At 42.4% G+C, this 22,659-nt stretch overlaps 1 protein-coding gene across 6 annotated transcripts in view; it reads right to left on the bottom strand.

Moving 5' to 3' along the window:
• The window catches only part of TRAF3IP1 (TRAF3 interacting protein 1), a 94,075-nt gene that overhangs the window by 53,863 nt on the left and 17,553 nt on the right, over window positions 1-22,659 (bottom strand). For 2 of the 6 annotated variants that reach the window (XM_072640698.1, XM_072640703.1), the window contains exons 7-11: window positions 15,490-15,565; window positions 11,530-11,631; window positions 8,257-8,358; window positions 6,413-6,430; window positions 5,297-5,317 (exon numbers count right to left, since the gene is read on the bottom strand). In XM_072640698.1, the coding sequence (XP_072496799.1) occupies window positions 5,297-5,317; window positions 6,413-6,430; window positions 8,257-8,358; window positions 11,530-11,631; window positions 15,490-15,565 (319 nt within the window). The remainder of the gene's footprint in view (window positions 1-5,296; window positions 5,318-6,412; window positions 6,431-8,256; window positions 8,359-11,529; window positions 11,632-15,489; window positions 15,566-22,659) is intronic. The other 4 variants (XM_072640699.1, XM_072640700.1, XM_072640701.1 and 1 more) reach the window with 4 other exon arrangements.

The following is a 22,659-nucleotide window of genomic DNA, read 5'->3' as shown; positions in this document are numbered from 1 at the left end:
CTTGGTAGTATGATGTTAAATGAGGTAAAAAATGAATTTAAATGAATACTACATAAAGCTTCACTATGTAGTCCCTAACAAGGCAAATAGACCTACCACTACTAAGAATATCAGAGGACTGAGGAGCACACTCACCAGAAGGCACAGGAAAGTGAACTCTTCCAGTAACCTGTCCATAGTGGACAGTATTTACCTTTTGCCCATGGACAAGAAATGGTTATCTCTGCTCCAGGTGCAGGTTGGTCGTGCTCCAAAGGGAGCACCCATGTGCTTGTCAGGTTAGCAGGGACAATAAGATACTCCACGAGCAAAAAAGCCAAAGACTTCAAGATTAAAAGAGCAAAGGAAAGAAATCAGAAGAGGCTAAGGGGTAATCCTGACAGGTGGAAAGAAACACAGAAAGGAATGTCAACAATAACAGGACAAATGGATAAAATATGATTTTCTATATGTGTACACAAGCATGCGTGTGCTGAATGGATGGCAGCTGGCTGCTTATGCACACACATGCATGCTTGTGTATAAGTAGCCAGCTGCCATCCATTCAGAGGTTTAAGGCTGGTCAAGTACCTTACAGATATTACCTCCAGCCCCTATTTTCATAGAGGAAATAGCACGTCCCTAAGAAGTGGAGGAACAAGAGGTCACTGGTGGTATCAGGAGTTCATGTAGTGGGGGTCAAAGGAAGAAGGGACAGGCTGTGCTTGTTGGGGACTTGCCTGCTCAGAACAGTTGAGGCAGTTACTTGTCCACCTGATCCCCATTGGAAGGAAAACCTGCTAACTGCCTGGAACGTACACCTAAGACTCCTCAAGTGAGATGATCACTGCCTACCATGGGCGATTTTCATGGGGATAAATAACATTCCCAGAAGGAAGCAGAAAGTACTGAGTCCCAGGAAAGAAACAAGACCGGAAGCTCACAATGAGCACTGCAGCCTATTGATGCAGGGGGATCAGGAGAGCACAGAAGATTCCGGAAGTGGCTAGGAAATGAATGTCTGAAAGGAGGATTTGTATTTCTCAGCATGTCTTAAAATGCAGGAATTCATCTTCTCAGCATCTCCCTGATTCTTCCCACTCCCTCACTAACACAGTCAACCTGCAGTCAAGTCCTATCCATTAGATACCTACAATCTCTCATATCTGTCCTCACTTTTTCTCACCAAAAGGTCAAAGAACTGATAAGAGGCACTTCTACTCCAAGTCTGATTTGGATCAACAAAGACGTAGTTGGTGTAGGAGAAAGGATAGAAACAAATTGGGGAAAAGTGACCCCTCTTCATTTTAGAATTCATGATATACGAAAAGAAAGCTAAGTATAGGTGGAAACACAGCCTAGGTTTGGGGAAAGGAAACTGTGCAGCATTCAGAAAGTTACTTGGTAACAATCCTATTGCCCAACTTCTTAAGGCAAATGGAATTGAAAGTTCAATTAAGAAATTCTGAAAATGACAACAAACAATTTCACTGACAACAAATGAGGGAGAAGGAAGGAATCTGTCTAAAGAGACTGATGTGGATGAAGCAATTTTGATTTTTAAACAAAGGTAGACAATTAAAGGTGGTTACAAAACAGCAGCATGATCCTATAAGCAGTGTCAGCAAAGAGAGGGAGCATGAGATTGTGGATAAAGAAAGGACTAAGATTCAGTTTACCTTTGACATGTACTGGCTGTGTGAGCCTGGATGAGGGTCCCTGAACCTCACAATACCCCCAAGAAATCCTCTAAAATTCATGTTGCAAACAGGCACTGACTTACCATGATGGAAAGAACATCCTTGCTGGGAGTTTTCTACACTAATGAATTCTCAGGAGTGGACCAAAATAATAATAATGATGATGATGGTAGCATATAACAATTACTCTTGTTAACAACAACAACAACAACAACTGTGTCCCAAATCCTCAAGTGCAGCATTTACCAAAGTCACCAATGAAGGCTAAGGTCTGCCCTATGGTGGATGGAATGATGGTAGGGACAAAGAGTTTGGACTCTGATTTTATTTTTTTTCTTCCAAGAAGGGTAATCGCTGGATAAGGAAGGAAAGAATAAACCCAAACAAAACAGGATAAACGAAGAGTGTCTCATTTCCCTTGAGGTCCAGCCACCAGGCCTGCAGAACTACACCCCAAAGTATTCAAAAAACTGGTAAATGGAATGACCAAGCCACTGGCAGTGATCTCTGACAATGTGGAAATTGGGAGAGGTGCCACAAGACTGGGGAAGGGCAAGAAGTGTTCCAATTAAAAAAAGAAAAGGAAAAGGAAGTAGGAATAGGAGAAGGGCAGAGCCTGAGAGCTGTAAGAGTTTAGTTTTGGTTGCTGGCAAAACTCTAGACTGCCTTATTAATGGGCAAGTTAGTGAACTCCATTGAGGAAGCATGACTTCATCATGAGCAGGTCAGGCCATATAAGTCCAGGAGGGCCAAGGGAGAAAGAAAGGTCCCATGCAGGTAAAAAATTCAAATAAATACTTATTCAGATGATGAAGAACAAAAACAAAGCAGCTGCCCAATGGCTGGGAAACAGCTAAACAAGTGATGGTATAAGGATATGATGGATTACCAGTGAGCTATAATAATGAATGAAAAGAATTTAAAGCAGCATGGAAAAACTCCTAAGAAGTGCTGAAAAGTAAAGGAAATAAAACCAAGAAAATAACCCAGTAATAAGCCAGGGTACCCCACCCCCATCCCGAAGCAGGGGCCTGTGGGCATGGAGCTTGGCACATTCACCTGACGTGTGGTGGTTACACCCCCCGCCCCTTTATTCTTTGCTACAAGGGGAAAAAAGAAGGAATGCAGTGAAAGTGAAGTAAAAACAAAAGATATTAATAACATTTGTAAAATTTCAATTTATAAAAGAGTGGAACATGCCAGACTAATCACAAGTCTTTTTTAAGACACAGGAAAGTTGCAAATGCGCTTTTGCAAGATTTTTGTATACAATGTGGACAAACGCTTAGCAGGGGCAGCAGTGGAAGAAGCAGCCACATCCCAACAGTGACAGGCAATTACAGGCAGCAATCATTTTATCTACCTGAGCAAAGAACATGCAACACAAAAGGGCAACAGGGAGACAGTGACTTATCCTGAGACTTTGCTATTTAAACCCTGAAAAAAGGGGAGGGGGCACCATCAGGGATGACTGTCAGGATGGCCACCCAATGCCCAGGAGGGGATACTTTCAGGGGGCCTGCAGAAGACAGGCAATCCCAACTGTTCTTGATTCACCTATAAAAGTGGTCATTTTGTCTACCTGCACAACAGTTCACAAACCACTGAATATCACAGAAAAATAGTAGGAGAGTGACTTGTGCTGGTTTTAGATCCATCTGAACAAAGATGAAGGAGGAGAAGAAGAAGAGAAGGAGGAGGAGATGACAACAAGGATGGTTAAAAGCTGTATTTAGCAACTCAAGGTTGGCAAAGTAGCTTACCAACATTATTTTATACTCAATACTTATGTAGCATTTTCCTTGTGCCAAGCATTTCACATCATCTCCCTGGATCCTTACAACAGCCCTGTGAAGTTGGTAGTATTATTTTCTCCACTTTACAGATGGTAAAATGTAGGCTTAGAAAACCTGAATGACTTGCCCAGTGTAGATGAGGGAGGATTTGAACTCAGGCCTTCCTGACTCTAAGCCCAACACATTACACATTAAGCTACATGCTGCCTCTCCAATACACATTAAGCTACATGCTGCCTCTCCAAATTCAGGAGAGATCCTGGCAAAACGAATTAGATTCAAAGCGGCTGATTGGGTCACTCAAGGAATAGCCTTTAATAGAAAAAATGCCAATTCAGAGAAGGCTCTCGAGTGCAGCAGCTCAGGTATCATTACTCTTGCCTAAGAATCCTGACCCTGTGCATTTGTCCCTCTGTGAGCTGGAGACTGACCTCTTGACTTGAGTCAAGGCGGAGAATCTTAGAATTTTATAGCTGGAAAAGATCTGTGTGGTCACTGGGTCAAACCTATGCCCATACTAGAACAATGGCCATGCAGCTTCTATGGGAAGGCCTCTGAGGAAGGAGAAGCCTCTCTCTCCCCTAGGGGTGGCTCATTCCATTTCTGGGCCCGGCCCCTCCAAAATTTATATGATCTCAACTCTCAATTTGCTCCTTTCCAATTGTCCCCTACAGCTTCTGGCGCTGCCCTTTAGACTCCCAGGGGTCCTGTCTGACAACCGTTCCCCAACCTGCAGGCAGCTAATGCACGTGTCTCCTCCCAGGTTTCATTTCCTCAGTGGCAGGCATGAACGTTATTTGCCAACATCCTTGCATTTACTTATTTACGTGTATGTTGTATCCCCCAACACAATGAAAGTTACTTAAGGGTGGGCATTTTCCGGTTTTGTGTTTTTATCTCTAGGATCAGCCCATGGTCTTCTGCATTAATAGATGGTTAAGAAATTTTACTGAATTAAACTAGGGTTGCGCCCTGGTCAGACCATTGCTCCAGCAATGTATTGTTTGGCTGCTACAGCTCCTTATTTGATCCTGCCTCCCCTTTCTCACATCTCCAATCTATCCTTCACTCAGCTGCTCAAAAGGAACATTCCCAAAGCGCAAGTCTGATACCCTGGCACAAATAGGCACTTAACAAATGTTTAATGACTGACTGACTGATTGATTCTGGGCCCATTTTGGAGAATGATATTACAAAGCTGAAGAGGATAGGAACCAGCTAGGTTGGTGGCTCCAGGTCTCAGAGGACAGCCCCACACAACTCACTTGAAGTAACTAGGAAGGTTTATCCTAGAAAAGACTCATTCCAGGGAGTTGGATGAGAGGTAGATTGGGAGTCAGAGTAGAGGGGAGAAAACTTGTTATGTGGACCATCATACTGGAGGGGAATTTGACTTATCTTTCTCTGGCTCTAGCGGAAGAGCTTGACCCAAAGGATGATGTTGCAAAGAGGCAGATTTAGTTTTCAGGGAAAAAAATCGTCACCATTATAGGTAGTCCGAGGGGGAATGGAATGCTTTGGGAAGACATTCAGGTCATTTTCACTAGAGAGGGGGGTTTCCATCAAAGGCTAGAAATTAACTTGTGGAGAATGGTCTAGAAGGGACTCCTGTATGACTGGGGTGGGGGGTGGGGAGGCCATATGGCCTCTGGAGGCCCTTCTAATTCTAGGGTTTAATTACCTACTGCGGATAGTTCTGAAGCAATGTCCATCACCTCGCTATTGCTATTAAAGCACACAGTACATAGGGAGCATGCATACAGGGGATGTTAATATGCATTTGATTCCACAGCACTTAACACAGGAGGAGAAAAGGCTTACCTGCATCACTAGTGGAGTCACCTAAAAAGAAAATACATTCACTGAATGTCTGCAGGAAGTAACTGAGCACAGCCCATTTCCAGAAACCCTCTTGATTCCTCATCTTTACTGCTCTGGCTTTGTTTTGAGGGAGGGCTGTGCAAGGTCACCAGCCTCAATTCTTCTCCAGAGTCATCTGAATCCAGTGACCAGCTACTCATTAGGATGACTGGAGATGACCCAGGATGCAGGAGACCTTGGCCCCTTTAGGCCAAGGTCTATGTAAGTACTCACTTAGGGTGATATAATGCCCATTCAATGAATAGGTCTGTTTAAGAACCAGTTAGGGCATGGCCCATTAATGAGGCAAAGAAAAAAAAAAGATGGAAGGGAAAGGAAAGGGAAAGGGAAAGGGAAGGGAAGGGATCTACCTAGTAAAACCCAAGTCAACTGGGTGTCTTTTGGCCATCCAAATTTACCTTCCTTTGGAGAAGAGAAGGAAGGGGAGGGGGAGACAGACAAGAGAGGAGGGGTTGAGTTACCCAGCTAGCTGGGTCCCCATTCAGGCAGCTGCATCTACTCACAGGGTTGTTTTTGACCTTCGTTGCTGAAGAAGACCACGCCATCAGAGAAATGATGACATGACTTGCATTTGACTTTGCCTCCCTCACTCAAAACAAGTCAAGTGCAAGTCATGTCATCATTGCTGATGGCAGGGTCTTCTTCAGCAACAAAGGATGAACACAACAACTGCTCTGCCTTCTCTCTTCTATGTACTAACTGTTATCTAAAGATGGTCAGAGAATTGCTTCCATGACTGAAATTCAAATGTAGCCATTTTTGAAAGCTTGGCCATTTTGAGTTTTAAAACTCAACTATACATACACATACACACAGACACACACACGTGTGTATTATGTATGTATATTTCCCACTTCTTTCTTATTTTATGTATTTTGATGTTCAGAGGAAACATCTACTCTGCTTCCTACTTAGGAAATAAGGCAAGAAATCATAATTAATATAAAAGAAATTTGGGGGTTGACTGCTCCAGGTCTGGAACTCACAGAATCAAGTTGCCAAAACATTTGAAATATTTCAAACTCAGTGATGAAACAGAATCCTCTTTTATCTCACCTCTCTGAGCTGGCAAATCTTCATCCATATGTCAGGAGAGGATAAAGAGAAAAAGAGGCTTTTTTGTAAACTCAGTATCTCATATGGAAGGTACTTATCCTACAGGTGACACTTTCACTGTCAGTCACAAATGTAATATTTATTTTCAATACTATTTCAAGAAGTCATTCCCAACTTCTTCCAACATCCTTTCTAATCTTAAAAAATGCTGCAGGTTCCCCTGCCCCTCCCTATCCCATAGCATTGACACTCTCAGAAAACACCCAATGACAAAAAGCTTCTAGGAACCTAGGAATACTTTAAATGAATTAGTATTTTATTTGTTCCAAGAGCTTCTACATATGTGGAAGAAGGTCAAGCTGAGACAAGCAAGCTATGATCTATGCCATCTTGTCCCACAGAGCTGGGCAGTGATGTTGTTGGCACTAAATAAAGCCCCCAAAGGCATGGCTGGGAGAGCCCCTTCCAACCCACCCCTCAGAAGTTTAACAACCATCCAGCTCAGTCTACAGGTGAGAGTCACAAATTCAAAGCAGTATGTCCCTGAAGAGGGAGCTTTCTCCCTTGGGAGTTCCCCTCAGCTCTGACCAGACTCCTCTCCACCCAGGTGCCTACCCAGGATCTTCCACAGCTTGAACTTGCTCCCACAGATGTACAAATAAACAGGAAGGAAGCAGGAGCACTACCCATTCCCTTGTTCTACCACTAGCCATGGGTCCCCAATTCCAGCTGGTGCTACAACCATATGTCATGACTCAGTGAGTCTCCAAGGAAGATGAACTGGGATGATGTTGGACTGAGTAGTACTTTCCATTAGTCACATTTACATAGCACATATACAGCTGCCCTCCCCACACATATCTACACCTGCAACGGAACCCAATGTTTTCATTAAAGAGGTAAAACAGACAAATAGGCAAATGCCAATGGAAAAACCAGCCTGCAGACTGCTCCCTGAGCAGCTCTCTTCCGCCTTTCAATCAGCTGAAGTACCCGCGAACAGTTCCAACATTAACAATCATTCCATAGGCATCTGCAATTGTATCCCATGGACATTGCTTCATTTTTTCTCCTTTCCAGAGGATGCAAATTTGAGGTGTTGCCCTGAACTCACTGCTGTTCATCATTTTCATGAAGGAAATACATGCTATCACTCCAAAGTCATTTCCTCAAGAGACAGGATGTCACTGCTTTACTAAGGAATAATGTATCACTTACAAATAAATCCAAAAAAACGCCCCTGACAATTCACAAATTTGAACAGCCATGGCCCTGACAACCTGTTGTGGCTCAAAGTAGCCACTCTCTCGCTCTAGCTTCTCTCGCACCCTAGATCTCACAGGCTCATACGTGCTGTTAAAATAGAGAATCAGAACTCTTCTGACCAAGAGATAACCTGCGAGGGGCTCCATCTAGCGGCTCTTGGCCTGATGTCAGCAACAAATCCCATAATGATATAAAAAAGCACTGCCAAAGAGGAGCCACGTGCCATTTTATGTTGAGGTTAAGGTGATGGCACAGCCAGGCTGGACTTCAGGAGGAAGCCCTAAGAGTAGGTATTAGTCCCTCCCCATTCTACAGAGATGGTGACAGATAGCAGCAGGACCTACAGCAGTCACATGGGGCTCCTAGAAGGCACCAATCAGAGGACATTTATAAAGAGTTCTGCATCTGAACACCTTAGAGCGCTGTTTGGCATCAGTAGAGAGACTCCTGCTTTCTCTTCAGAAGAGGTCCCTCCAAAGACAAGGGGGTCCTGGAGAACTCAAGTTCAAGTTCAAGCAGGAATGTTAGAATGGAGCTTCTAAGCATTCCTGAAAGGGGCAGCCAGTCCGAATCCTTACCTTTCAGCTTGGCTGTCGGATCGAGTTCAGGGTTTTCATGCCACAGGCTAGCTGGGCTGCCGTCTGAAACACTAGCTGAATTATTATTAGCTTCCCTTCTTCCTGACATAAAATAGTTTAGAATAGGCAGTTAAGGCTATAATTGGAAATTCAATCAATTCAATCCTACCTGAATGCCCCAGTGCTCTGTATTAGCTGGCTAGTTATCTAATGTTATTTACCTAAGGCTTCTCCCAAAGCTTGTAAATGTTCAAAGGTTTTAGTGATATGACAGAAGTGGAGGACACTTAACTTCCTTGGTTATGGCACTGGGACAACCAACACAGGCTTCATAAATGGATGATAAGATGCCCTGGCTGAACCCTAGGCTCTGCTAACTGGTCAAAAGTGGCCATCCCATATTTCTCTATGGTTCCACCCTTAACCCTATTTGTTCTTAGTTGGGATTTAGTTTGTCTCTCCTCCCACTGGGCCTTAAGGGTGGAGCAAAGAACTGAAAGGCAACTCTCTGAAAGGGGTGGGGTAGGAGAAGAATGGAATACTTTTTAAAGTTGGCCCAGGTAAGTAGTAGGCAGATTTTGGAAAGACATGGAAAGATGTGGACGGACAGGTACTGAGTGAAGTGAGCAGAAATTTATACAGTAAAACAAATATTATTATAAAGGACAATTCTGATAGGCCTAAGAACTCTCATCATCATCATCTTCATCATTACTATATACATGGCAATGATTAACCACGATTCCATAAAAGATGACAAAGGTTGAGAAATGCACTTCTGGGTGTGACTGCTGTGGCATGCAATACAAGGGGTCTTTCTTTGGTACTGGGGTCTTTCTTTATTTCTTTCTTTTTTATGGGTGAAAGGAGATGGGAAGGAAAAAAATTGTGCATGATACTTCAAAAATAATAATACTAACAACTTGAAAATGCTGAAAGAATTCAAAAGCCTAGGCCTGTATTCCCAAAGAAATCAAAGAAAAGAGAAAAGGTCCTATTTGTACAAAAATATTTATTACTCTTTGCTGTGGTGGCAAAGAATTGGAAATTGAGATTGGAAAATTCACCATCCCCTGGGAATGGCTAAACAAGCTGGGGTATAAGATTGTAATGGAATGCTGTTCAGTCATTTCAGTCATATCTTACTCTTTGTGACCCCATTTGGGGTTTTCTTGACAGGTACTGGAGTGGTTTGTCATCTCCTTCTCCAGCTCATTTTACAGATGAGGAAACTGAGGCAAACAGGGTTAAATGACTTGCCCAGGGTCACCCAGTTAGGAAGTATGTGAATCTGAAGTCACAAACACCAGTCTTTTTGACTTCCAGGCCTGGCACTCTAAACAGTGCACCACCTATAGTCCTATAAGAAATGATGAGGATGATTTCAGAAAAATCTGAGAAGACCTATATGAATTGATACAAAGGGAAGTGAGCAGAATAAGGAGAGCACTGTTCACAATAATGGTAACATTATAATGAGGATCAATTGTGAAAGACTCAGCTACTTTGATCAGGGAAAGGACCTAAGACAATTCTAAAGGATCCAGGATGAAAAATGTAATCCATTGCCAGAGGGAGAACTGGTGAACTCTGAGTGCTGATTGAAACATACTTTTTAATCTTCATTTTTCTTTTTGTGTATGTTTTCTTTTGTAGTATGACTAATAAGGAAATGTTTTGCATGTCTTCCCATATATAATCAATATCATATTGTTTGCCTTCTCAAGGAGGTAGGGAAGAAATGGGAGGGAGAGAAAGAATTTGGAACTCAAAATTTTTTTAAAATGTTAACCATTTTTTATACATAATTGGGAAATATTTAGTGAAATATTAAAAAATATATATTTTTAAAAATGCAAAAGCCAACTCCAGCCTGACTCCTTCAGGCTCAGCCTACTTCCTGGGCTAGGTCAACTGTGATATACCCAGAGTAAGGCTCAGTTTCCTCATCTAAAAGCAGAGGAAATTAACACCTGTCCTACTCCCTTTACAGGTTTAAGGAAAGAGCTGGGTTTGACTTTAAAGGCCCCAGTAAATAAGAACTACGAATTGTTCCTTTGTTTTAAACAGCAACCTTCTGTCCCCAGGCCTTTAATATGGGCGGTGCTCTGGATGCTGATTATACAAGACAATGCTTGATAATTTGTCTCAACCTTTCCACCAATGGGAAACCCGAACTTCTAATAAGGAAGAGGTTAGCATCACAAGACAAGTTCTTACAAAAGGACAGGTTCAGCACAAAAGCCGAAGGAGGGCTTTTTGTGAGGTGCCATCTTTTTGGGGGTGTGTGTGCGGGGGGAGGGGCAATTTTTAAGTCACAAGAACTACAAGTGTCAGAACTAGGTAGGCTGCATAAAACAACATGCTCTACCACCCATGGTGTAGGAGGCAGCTGGCAAACAGACACCCTCTCGAGTAAGGATCTGCTACCAATTCTGAATCAGTAGGAAAGCATCAGCCTCAAAGACACTAGACTTTATTTTTACATTGGAAAGCAAAGGTGGAACAATTCTCATTTATTTTAGATACTAAAGACCTAGGGGAGCTGTGAGGGCTGTCTTAAATCATCTGAAGAGGGCACAAAACTCTGAGAACAATGGGTTAAACATGTACTACGGTTGCCTTAGGCTCAGTGTCACAACGCCTGCTCAAAGGGAGGTCCTGAGCTCCCCGTCATGGAGGATCTCAAAGTAAAAGCAGCAGGCTCACTGATGTGGGGTAGGGTAGAGAGAGGGGTGAACAAGGCAGTAGAAGAGGCCGCTCCTTGCTCCTAGATGCTCAGATCTTGTCATTAATAAGGAAGGAAGCATGGGAACTACCTGTCAGTATCTACCACCCAGGCATCCCTTGGCACTGTTCACTCACCTCTACACACTGGACCCCAGGTTCTACCCTGTCCATGGTCACTGAAGCCACTTTGCCCCAGCAAGCCCTGTGAACACCACCCACTTTTAACCCTGGCCTGTTTAATGTCCTGTTCCATAAAATATCCCACAGCAGGCAAAGGATGTGGGCTCTTGAGCTGTGCCCCTGTGACCCACCTGCTTTTCCAAAGACAAGCTGGCAAGGCTCACACTACAAGCAGCAGGTGCTTGAGAAGGCCCATAAAGGTTCCCTATGGAAGGGTTGGGACCCTTTAACCAATTTTATTAGTGATGATGAAGTCCCAATGGCCTCCAATGCGCTCTCTAAGAGCAGACAGAGAGCACATCATTGTGTCCAGGGGACATTCTCAAAGGGCTGAGCTGGCACTGGGCGGCGCAATTTCCTTACCTATCTCGGGCGATGCTGTCTGTTGCTCCGGCTCTTTAACCAGCCCGGCCATTAAAGGGTCTGAAATAGTCTTAGTTGAGACAATACTATCCTCCCTTCTTCCTGACATAAAATATTTCACATAAAGTGTTAAAATGTGGTTTAAGTTTTTCAAACAGCTGTCTTAATTTAACATCTAAATAAAGACAAAAAACATCGTGCTCCAGTGAGTGACATTGACTAAAAGTAGCACCGTGTATGCGGATGGGATGGAAAATGTCACGGGAAAGCTGTGCCCAGTGCTGCCCTGGCACACTGGCTGCATCAGTGAGTTCATCCTAGAGATCAGGTCCCCACCAACAAGTCCTTGGCAGTCACCCACGTACTAAACACCAGGGGCCCAGGAACACCGGGCCCTGGCTGAGTACTCCATCAGCACCCACACAGCTGGCCCCTCACTGGAGCTCTGTATACTCCTTGGCGTTAGCTAAAGAAAGGAGAAAGCTCTTGTTCTGTTTTAGGGAAAAGCCTAGTTTTGATAATTCTGCATCCTTTTGTTTCTGACATAAAAATATAAAATAAAGTTTCCTATTTGCTGTTGTTACTGTTGTAGCAGTTGTTTCTGGGGCTTCCTTTAGCAGAGAGAGAGAGAGTGTGTGTGTGTGTGTCCATCTGCTCTGCATCTTGCACTTAAGGAGTTGCCAAAGGTACCGAGACTAAATGATCCAGGGTCACTCAATCAGCCCCCATCAGAGATGGGCCTTACGCCTCATTTTCCCAACACTGAGGTCAGTCCTCTACCTACTGTATCTGGCTGCCTCTCCCTCCGGTCAAGGCACACATTCAACATATAAACACAGAAGTGTCTACTGGCCAAATGACATGTCACACCCATGCCTTAACTGAAAGGGGTGGCCTATGAGTAAGCAAAGAAGACAACATTCTAACAAAGACATGCCAATGCTTGTGGAGATGTCCACTGCCCACCCTGCTCACCAAGACAATGCCCTAAAATCCCCCAGGTTATGCAAGGCTTTTCCCATGTCCCATAGCATCTCAGTGCACAGTGCAAACAGATTTCAGGACATAGGTATCTGCAGAGTAGCCCACTGGAGCATGCCAGGAGCAGGATACTCATCCTAGAGGCTGCCCTGGTTATGTCAACTCAAGACAAGGCCAGAGGAAAATCTCATCAAGGTACTGATGCTGAAGGTACTGATCCCAGAGTAGTACAGGACATTTACAGCCCCAGAATGAAATAGCTGCCAGTGTTTCCCAGGACCCTTGTGTTGACAACCATCCTTTTTCCTGGCTGCCTCACCTTGAGTACCCCTGCAGGGTCCCCCAACAGCCTGGTTCTCAGGTGGCTACTAAATCCCTTCCTGGCTTCCCCGACTTCCCAACTGCCTTTTGCTCATTTAGTCCATGTGCAGTTCATCCTTGGGGCCTATTGGTCCCCTTAGCATGGAAGTTCCTCGAGGCAAATACTGTTTATCTTTTGACTTTACAGACTCAACAGTTAGCCCAGTGCCTGGTATACAATAAGTGCTTCATAAATGCTTATTGACAGATTGATTCCCAACTTCATCAAAAGGAAGACCATGTTTCCATTCTAAGCCCTGCAATTCTGCTCACTCTACTCCCCGGCCATTCCCATTCCCTCGCCTGGTGCTTTCTATGGCCCCAGCAGAGCTGAACACGGATGAAGAGACAGAGCTTGGTCATCGGCTACTTTGCCATCAAAGGTAAAGATTTACCCCAGAAAATCACCATACTTGGCATTCGGGGCTTATCAACGTAAGTCCGAGCTGTCAATGACTCCTTGTCCAATAATGGACCAATCATGGACCGCGTGTATAACGTGGAGACGGGGAGGATGTAATATAGCTCAGTGCAGAATGAGGATTAACAGTTTCATCATCAAAACATGATGTATAAATCCAGGGCACTGGCAAAATGGGCATTTTCTTCTAAACAAAACGCATCTCACGCATTCTTGGTGCCAGAACTTGGAGCAAGTTATAAGTGATATTCAACTCAAATACTATAGCTAATTTAAAACTGTTCTTATTGGGAGTTTTAGAACTCTTAGTCACTCATTCATTCATTACTCAGTCCCATGGGAAAAGCCCTATGCTTGGCACTGGGGGAGAAGCAAAGATAAGGGCAGCACCATTGCCCATTGGGGCAAGTGGAAAATTGATGTGAGGAAGGATTCTCCCAAACATACACACCTACTCTAACTAGACCCAACAGCCAAAGTGCAGCACGGACTCATGGCCAGAGAGAGGGGCAGAGCTAGACAAGGTCTGAAGAGGAGACCCAGGACCAATGTGCTTATCCTAGGCCAAGGACTCAAGCATTCAGCAAGCCCTTCTTAAGCAGATACAATGTGCCAGGTGCTGGGCATACCAAGTTGAAAACAAACTCTCCTGTCTACACTGGGGGTGAGGATGCGGAGGGAGAGCAACATGGACATAGAAAAGTAAATATGACATACACATCAAGTACATCCCCCAGAATTTCCTAGGGATAGGCCACTGGCAGGTAGGAGGATTCTGAATGGGCTTCCTGCAGGGGGACCTTGGGCTGTGCTTGGAAAGAAGCCAGGGATTCCAGGAGATGATAGTAAAGAAAGCACACAGCCTGGGCAAAGTACATAGTGGGATGTCATACATGGGTACCAGTGAGGAGGCCAGTTTGGCTAGATACCAGGGTGCATGAAGGAAAATCATGTGCAATACCTGAAAAGGTAGGCAGGAGTTAGAATGTGAAGGGCTTTCAAGGTCAAACAGAGAAAGCTGTTTTGTTTTGATTTTTCCTGGAAAAGATCTTCCTGAGCTCTGGAATGACATGGTCAGACCTGTCCTTTAGGAACACTGTCAGCTGAGAGGATGGAATGGAAAGGGTAAAAGGAGAGAGGCTAGGATAGGCAGTGACATTAATAAACAACTTGTAGCTAGAAGTCATTATATCTAATCACTGGATCATTTAGGGCCTAGAGGTCATTCTGTCTTCTAGAGACTATACCTCAGTTTCCCTTAGGCTTTGTCAGCCAATAAAAAATAGTTTTCTTAATACTTTTGGGTAGTGATATGTTTCCTGGGAAAGCAGGCTCTCTAACAATACAGGGGGAGGGGGAAAGTGCATTTGGAAATGGATTAAAGAATTGGGCTCTGAGGGAATGGCTGGTAGCCTCTAAAATATTAAGAGCGTATGGAGAGAGACAGATGAGAAACCTGTAGTGAGACTTAATTCTCAACTATTTTAAGAACTTCAAAGTTGGTCTGTCTCCTTTATGTTAAAGAGAAGACCCTTGGGGAAAGGGCAAGAAAAGAGAAGAGTTCTGGGCAGCAAAGGGGAGACCCAAAACTGGAGACCACTTTCTCTGAGGAGCCAGAAGGAAGCCGAGCCCTTGACCAGCATTCAGGCTTCACCAACACAAGTTAGAAGACTAGACCCCAAACTCCCCAAAGCCCATTCTGACCTGTCATCTGTCTGATGGGAATTTCCCATTACTCACACTCAAAGAATAATGTTACTGGTTTCGGATGCAACAGTATCAGCTCTCTAACACTCTTTTCAGTCCACTTTAGCATTAATCTTTGATGGTCAAGCCTGGAGAGGACTCAGTGTACATTCGGAACCCTACTCAAGACTGCTCAGCACACCACCACAAATGTCCACTCAGAGGATGTTTTAGCTCCAAACCAAGGTTCCTGGTAAATACGTAAGAGATGTGTCTCTTGAATGGAGATTTCCTCCATAGGTTATCATTCATTCCTTGACTCCCCACACCATACCACATTACATCATACCACATCAGAATTTATTCCTACCAAGAATACCCACTGGAGATATCTATTACATTCCTTTGGCTTAAGCTCCTTTTTCCTGCCCTGTGATGATGGCCAGAAAAGAATGGAAGCCCCACTAAATGCTGTACACAGACACTTTTAAAGAGCAGAGCTCTCAAAGTACCTTCCACTGGATTTTTGGAGCGCCATCTTGATCCCTTTGCTGTCAATGACCTAGACACCCGATTTGCAAGGTCAAGCTTAAAGAAAAAAGAAAGGGAAATATTAGAAAACAATAAAAAGAAGTACTCATTTTACAATATAATTTAAAAACAACGCTGACTTGCTTTGGGACCAAATAGGTAGCAAGGTGCATAAAGTAGCAGTCCAGTCAACCTGGCTGATTTCATTCCGCTATTGGAAGCAGGTTAAATTGGATACTTAAGATAAACAAGTTTTTATCAACATCTCTATGCATTTTAGTGCCACAAAAGCAACTGGAACTATAGAACTTCTAGCCAGGAGTTGAATTAAGCTACTTCAATAAGAGTATAGTCTAGGCACTTTAATTTTGTGATGCTAATCTTTTTTATACAAGAGAACAGCTGACTTTTCATTTGGTAGAAGGAGAAAGAGGACGAATCAAAAGAGTCTGAGCAAATGACTAGTTTTCAACGTGCAAGACATTCAACCCTCAGGTGCTGGCTATGATGCTACCTGTTGACTTCATTTAAAGTATCACTACTGGGACCCTAGTCAGAATCTTCAAGTGAGAATGAAAGTAAATAATAGAACCTCCTTACTCAGACTATAGGAAGTCAGTCCAAATGACTTATGTTTTACACAAATATATTTTTATCTCAAATATACGGCATGGAGAAGGGTTATTAAGTGTACCTTGTACACCTATGTTAACAAAATTAACAGATAAGACAACCTGCTAATTAACAATTTTTATGTAAATAGGCTTTTAAAGTGCTCAAAAGAGTCACATCTTGGGTAGACTAAAATGTTCTTCCTAAAATACTGATAATGAAGTCTTTTCTCATAAATGATGCAAAGCTACATTCAGCTTAGCCCCTATCCACATTATAAGTGAGTAAAACCTCATTAGATTTCACCATAAAACAATTATTTCAAAAGATACATCAATATAAAGATGTATCCATTTTGATGATGGAAGTGTGCCAAATCCCAAGCGAAGTGTTTAGTCTGGGCATTAAAATATCAGAATGACAGTGAATGATGTTTGAAGGAAAAAAGAATGAAGTTCAATTTCAACTCAAGTTTTAGATTCATTTGTGTTATTACAGACTTAAAGAAATGTTTAAATTATTTTCAATTTCATGAGCTAAAAGCACAGTGGCATGCAAATCCATATCACATTCAAACATTTTGACACAAACCAGAAATAAGAAATGTTTGTAAAATGAATGGCTTTAAATGCTGTTTTTAAGTAAAATATTGGGTCCTGATGTGAGAGTTTTCTTTAAAACAAAATGGTTTAACTGGCTGTAAACTGGTACTAAGTTTCTCTTTAAGTGACTTCTACAATTGAGCAAAAATGAAAGAATAGTAAAGTTTGGTGAAATAAAAAATTATTAGTATATTTCATCAGCAAAGTCCTCTATAAGTTTACAGGTGCACACACATGCACACACACATGCACACGTTCACACACACATGCGCACACACGCACTCTTATCAAACTACTGGTGGCTCAAACAAAAGGAAAATATTGGGAGTTTACAGTTTTATGTTTAATCTTTTACTCCTCTTTGAACTGTGCGCCTGATGAACAAAGCATCTGGTGGCAGACTCAGATGACACCTTGGTTGGTTTGCTTCCTGGTTTTTCTCTTTTTTGTTGTTACATGGCTTAATGAGAGAAAACGGAGAATGAAGGTGATATTGACAGGGTGCTTGGATGCCTGTTCCTGGACCCCAATTCTAAAATCACATTTCTCTCTAAAAATCACATCTCTCCCTAGCCTCAAAACACTATCCTGGAAGGTTTTCCTCAGCCCCAGGACAGCCTGCCCCAACAAAAACCGTTATCTCCCCTCCTGCTACAGTAGTCCGTTGCACCTATAGAATTTATTCGTTTAAACCAGCTGTGCACTGGGTCATGACAATAGTTACTACTCACTGACCAATCATACGTATTCTAGGCTTAGACATATGTAAACTCCCTTACAATCATCTTGTCTAACAAGACACTGAAGGGAGCAGCCTGGGTATTCCTTAGTCAGTCCCGACTGTCAGTTGACTTAGTGACATTTCAAGCCTAAAACCACACCTCCATGTAGCCCTCCCCTGACCCTGGGCTATTTCCTAATGAACTCTGGGTAAAACATCTGTGTTCATCCTTCGTTGCCGAAGAAGACCATGCCATCAGAGAAATAATGACATGACTTGCACTTGACTTTGTTTGGAGTGAGGGAGGGCTGTGCAGGTCACCAGCCTCACTTCTCCTCCAGAGCCATCTAAGTCCAGTGACCAGATATTCATCAGGATGACTGCAGATGATTCAGGATGAGGCAATTGGAGTTAAGTGATTTGCCCAAGGTCACACAGCTAGTGAGTGTCAAGTGTCTGAGGTAAGATTTGAACTCAGATCCTCCTGACTCCTGCACTGGTGCTCTATACACTGCATCACCTAGTCTTGTGTTCGTCCTTCTGGGTAAAATACCTGCACAGTAGATACCAAAAGTGCATGTTCCTTTAAGAACTAACCACTCCCCAATCCCACTCTGAATCACCTAGTCATCACACCTGGCACATGCTATACTATAGAACATTCTATATAAACTTTACCTGTACCCCTCTATGGTTGCAGGTTCACTAAGAACGCTTGCCCACTGTAAAGCGTAATAAATCTTTACCACCTTGACCTCAACAATGCTTGACTCTGTGAAATCCTTTTCCAGATGGCCCACATAGGGAACTCCAGCCTTGGGGTTCCTCTGTCATTCCTCTATCTTTCCTGAATCCTCATCCATATCTTTAAAAATGATGCTGGATGTGGAAGGCAAACATGACCAAAAATGAAATTCTGTCTTATCCAGTTACCAGTTCCTAAGGTGAGGATCATTTCCAAAGAAGTTTTCTGTGTATGACCATACTTAAAGTAGCTAAAACAAAGGTGAAATTCAATCTTAAACTAGGAGAAACAATAACTATACAGAAATTCTGCATGTAATTACAACTGGCCCAGCCTGAACCATTCAAAGAAACTTGTTGTCCTGAAAACCAAGCAAGAGAAAATGGAAAAGGCATCAAACAGGCCTAGTCTCATTTCACACAAGGGGCAATTCTGTACAACATTAGAGGCACAATGAGACCTGCAGAACAAGCAAGTGATCTTCTTGCTAACGTGAAAAACATGGATATCAAGGGCCACAATAACTGAAAACGTAATCTTATTGGCAAAGTGTTACAAGACCAGTGGTAGAATTAAGAGCACCATGACCTCCTGGAGAAAAGCGGTGAAGGGGAAGAAAGCCTAACCTGAAACCCAAATTACCCCATCAGCCCAGAAATTTCTATATATGGAAGAAGGAAACTGAAGAAAAGTCAAACAGGCCAGGGAGCATTTCTACAACAAACTACTTCCATCATCAATACAGCAGAACTGTATTTTAATTTAAATTCAAACAGCACAGTCCCTGATGGACTATGGAAGAAGTGAAAATGTCCTGCTACTAGGAAAACCAAGGAAGAGCAACTTGAACAAGGTCAACTCCACACAGAAGAAATGTTTACTGGAGGTAGTAACAGCGCTGAATGTACTAGGGATCAATTTCCAAGATATCTAAGAGAGGAAAATACCAAATGACTTGACTATAATCTCCCTGAGCACAATCTACAAATAAGTTTGTAATGAAAATGCCAGAAAGGAAAAGGCAGGCTTTCCTAAATGATGTTCTGCAACAAACCACATTTTTAGAGTTTTCAAGATGGACTCAAGTGCAGGGGAGATAAGATCCTGCTATTTACCCTTTGCTGACTACTTGAAAAAGCACTTGGCTCAGCAGAGCAAAATGCACACTCTTCAGTGCTCTCCTTCAACAAAGCATCTCCCACGAGTGTGCTGAGATAATACAAGATTCTGGGAAAGATGCATCTAGGAGAACTCAATCCCAAGCAAGAAAGGAAGGAGGGAGGCGCATGCTGCTCAAAGCACTCATCCTTCACAGTCATGGGGGATGCCTTGCAGAGTTCAGACTAGGATCCTCTAGAGATGGTGACAGTCCTTCAGACCTTCCTGTGTTGAAAGAATTAAGCTCCAAATACTAACAAGTCTCCTCCAGGAGAGTCTCAACCTCAAAGAAAGCTTGATCTAATAAGGCATATGGGAGGGAAATCAAATGGATAAAAAAAGAATGTTCTTCAGGCTTATGAGAGATACTCAGTCTATCTCTCTGGTACCAGGACTGCATATGGACATCAAAGTGAACCCAGAACAGAACAGGAAACAAAAAACTGGAAACCACTGGCAAAAACAGGCATTTGTTTCAATGACCTCAAACCATGCCCTGATACAACTTCCACCTTTCTAATCCATGGCCATTCTTTCAGTAATGTGATATTATTTTATTCCATGGAATGCCAGTCTCCAAAGCAACAAAACTGCAGGTGGCATAAAAGGGAAAGACTTCTGCTATGGCCCTGCTAGGGCCTGCAGGCTGCATCAGTGCAAGAAAAAGATGTCATCTGAAAAGGGGTGGACCAGTCACATGGACAGAAAGCTACAGCAGCCACTATACAGGACCTAGATAGAGGAAGGATGGTCTCTCTGAAGAAAGGGGAGATCAGAGACAGAGAACTAAAAGTGGCATTAGACATTGTCTAGACAACTCAAACAAGAAATGAAGGGGAGAAGAAGGTGATTTTTCACACTGGAGAGAGTGTATATACAAATGGGATCAAAGATGTATTGAATTAAAATTCTTATGTATTTGAAATGTTTGTACTGATGTTCATTAAACTACTTTGAAATCTTTTTTAAAGATATTAACTGGCTTATTTCTAGTCAAAGGGAATCTCTGAAGAACCAACAGAAAAGAGTGAGTCATTAAGGGTACTGCCATGAATACTATTAGAAAAGAGTAATCGAATTAAAAAACAATGTTTTTTATGACTTCTCCATGAGTGGTCGGAATAATCTGGAGCCATTGTGTAATGCAGCCAACGGAAATGTGTCACAGAGTTGGCAGGAACTTTGATGACCACCAAGTCTATCCTGAATGAGAATTCCCTGTATAATATATACAATGGATGGTTAATCAGCCTTTGCTCAAAGACTCCCAGCTCAGACTATACCCTCAAAACCCATCACTGAGATTCAACCCAATGAAATCCTAGAAAATTACTTCTTACACCTTGCCTGGCTAAAAACACATACAATCCACAATTTTCTGTCTGGTACCAAATACTGGCAACTGAGTTAATAAATATTGTTAAGTGAATTTGAATTGACTAAGTGTTTGCTATATGCAAGTTACTGGGTTAGGCAGTAAGAATCCGAAAATACTGCAGGCTCCTGATGATGATGATGATGATGATGATGATGATGATGATGATGATAATATGATAAAAACAATTTAGAGGCATGTTAAGAAATCAGATCTGAATAACAACATTCCTTAAAATCAAAATCTTATTTTGTTGTCAGACATAGTTATTTGGAACTTTCTGCCTGTTTAAAGAAGAAAGTTTCAGAAAAATGTCACATAAAGCAGTCAACCTGTTTGAAAATAGAATCCAAAAAGAGCAGTACATCTTAGAAGGAGGATGGGCTCTCTTATTTCTGGTGAAACCAGAGTGCCAAAAGGTAGACAAGTTCAGTTTCAGCATTCCATAGTCTCTAGAACGTTCTTTGTTTTTTCTAGTTGTTTTTTTTTTTATCTTGGTATAATATGGAAAATGCTTCCCACTTCATTCAAATACCTTTGTTTCCATTTTGATGACAGTAATATTATAAATGACAATTAAGCCCCATTCCTGAAACGTCCTCCCTCTAAGCTTCCTTCTCTGGCTTCTTTCAAAGTTTGGCTCCAATTTCAGACTGGGCAGGAGGTCTTTCCCAGTCTCCCCACCAGGGCCTTCCACCCTTTTAACTCACTCCCCCCCCTCCCCAATTACTTTGCACTTACACCGTCTATATGCCTAGCACATAGTAGGCACTAAATAAATCCTTGTTGATGGATGGCTGCTAAAGTGTCCAGCTGCTAAATCTTAGGTCAGGATTAAATTCCCAAATCAAATTTCTAAAGTAGTAGTATCAAGTCAGTCAGAAAGCTCCAGTGACACCAGAGATCTTGGATGTTTCCCCTGAATCTCTGACTCTGCTACTAACATGATGCACAACCTGAGCAAGTCAACTATCTCTCTGGGCCTCAGTCTCTGTATCTGTAAAACACCACCTTGACTGCCTATATTGGCCATCCATGACAAGCTCTGACAATCCTGGGCTTCCAGATGCACATCTACTACTGGAACCCCACTGATAATGGAACTTTTCCCCTATCTATTTCTAATGAATTAGTGTCCACCATGAAGCAAACATCTGGTCATTAGCAATTTTGTGCTAGTATATATCAGAGAACAAGGTTGTTTTCCAAAATCCTCAATTATAATAAAGGACTTTATTTAGCATGAGGTAACAGCAAAAGATATTGAATGTATTTGGTACCACTGTTCTTTGTGTTTAAGTACCACAGTTTGAAAAAGACACCAAAAGGCATTCTATGGCAATGGCTCTAGGATCCCACGGATAGGGCACTCCATCCAGCACTGTGTGATTCTTGACCTTGTCCTCCAATGGGTCCTCTATTACAGATACATCCAAGGCATGAGATGCCTCACTCAAGGCATTTTTTAAAAATATACTTTGTGGGTACCAATGGACCTCTGGGACAACTCATGTGCCATCTCCTGCTCTTACCATATATTTGTACATTTCCTTTTATAAGTACACATTTCCTCATTTCCCTTTCCTTGCATCATTTCTTATATAAAGATCATTATTACAACTATGCTCCCCCTTACTCCAGTAGTCTGTCTCTCATTCAATGGCCTTGATTCTCTGAAGAAAGTGGTATTCATGATTAGCAATCCTAGAGCATCCCTGGGAGAACATCAACATTAAAAGGACTTTTTCACAAAAGAGAAAGAGTGGCCAGTGATATATAAATGACAGACTGTTATTAACTCACATGAAGGAAGGAAAACAAATTTAAAGTAAAATATCTAGTGGTAGAGTAAGAAATAATGAATTTCCAAATTATCGAGACTCAAATAAAAAGAAACCAGAGGAATTTAACAAGTTTAGTCTACTTTCTCTCCAAAAA

The sequence above is a fragment of the Notamacropus eugenii genome, chromosome 2 (genome assembly GCF_028372415.1).
Source record: "Notamacropus eugenii isolate mMacEug1 chromosome 2, mMacEug1.pri_v2, whole genome shotgun sequence".
NCBI classification, from domain to species: Eukaryota; Metazoa; Chordata; class Mammalia; order Diprotodontia; family Macropodidae; genus Notamacropus; species Notamacropus eugenii.
This window is presented reverse-complemented; position numbering and strand designations above follow the sequence as displayed.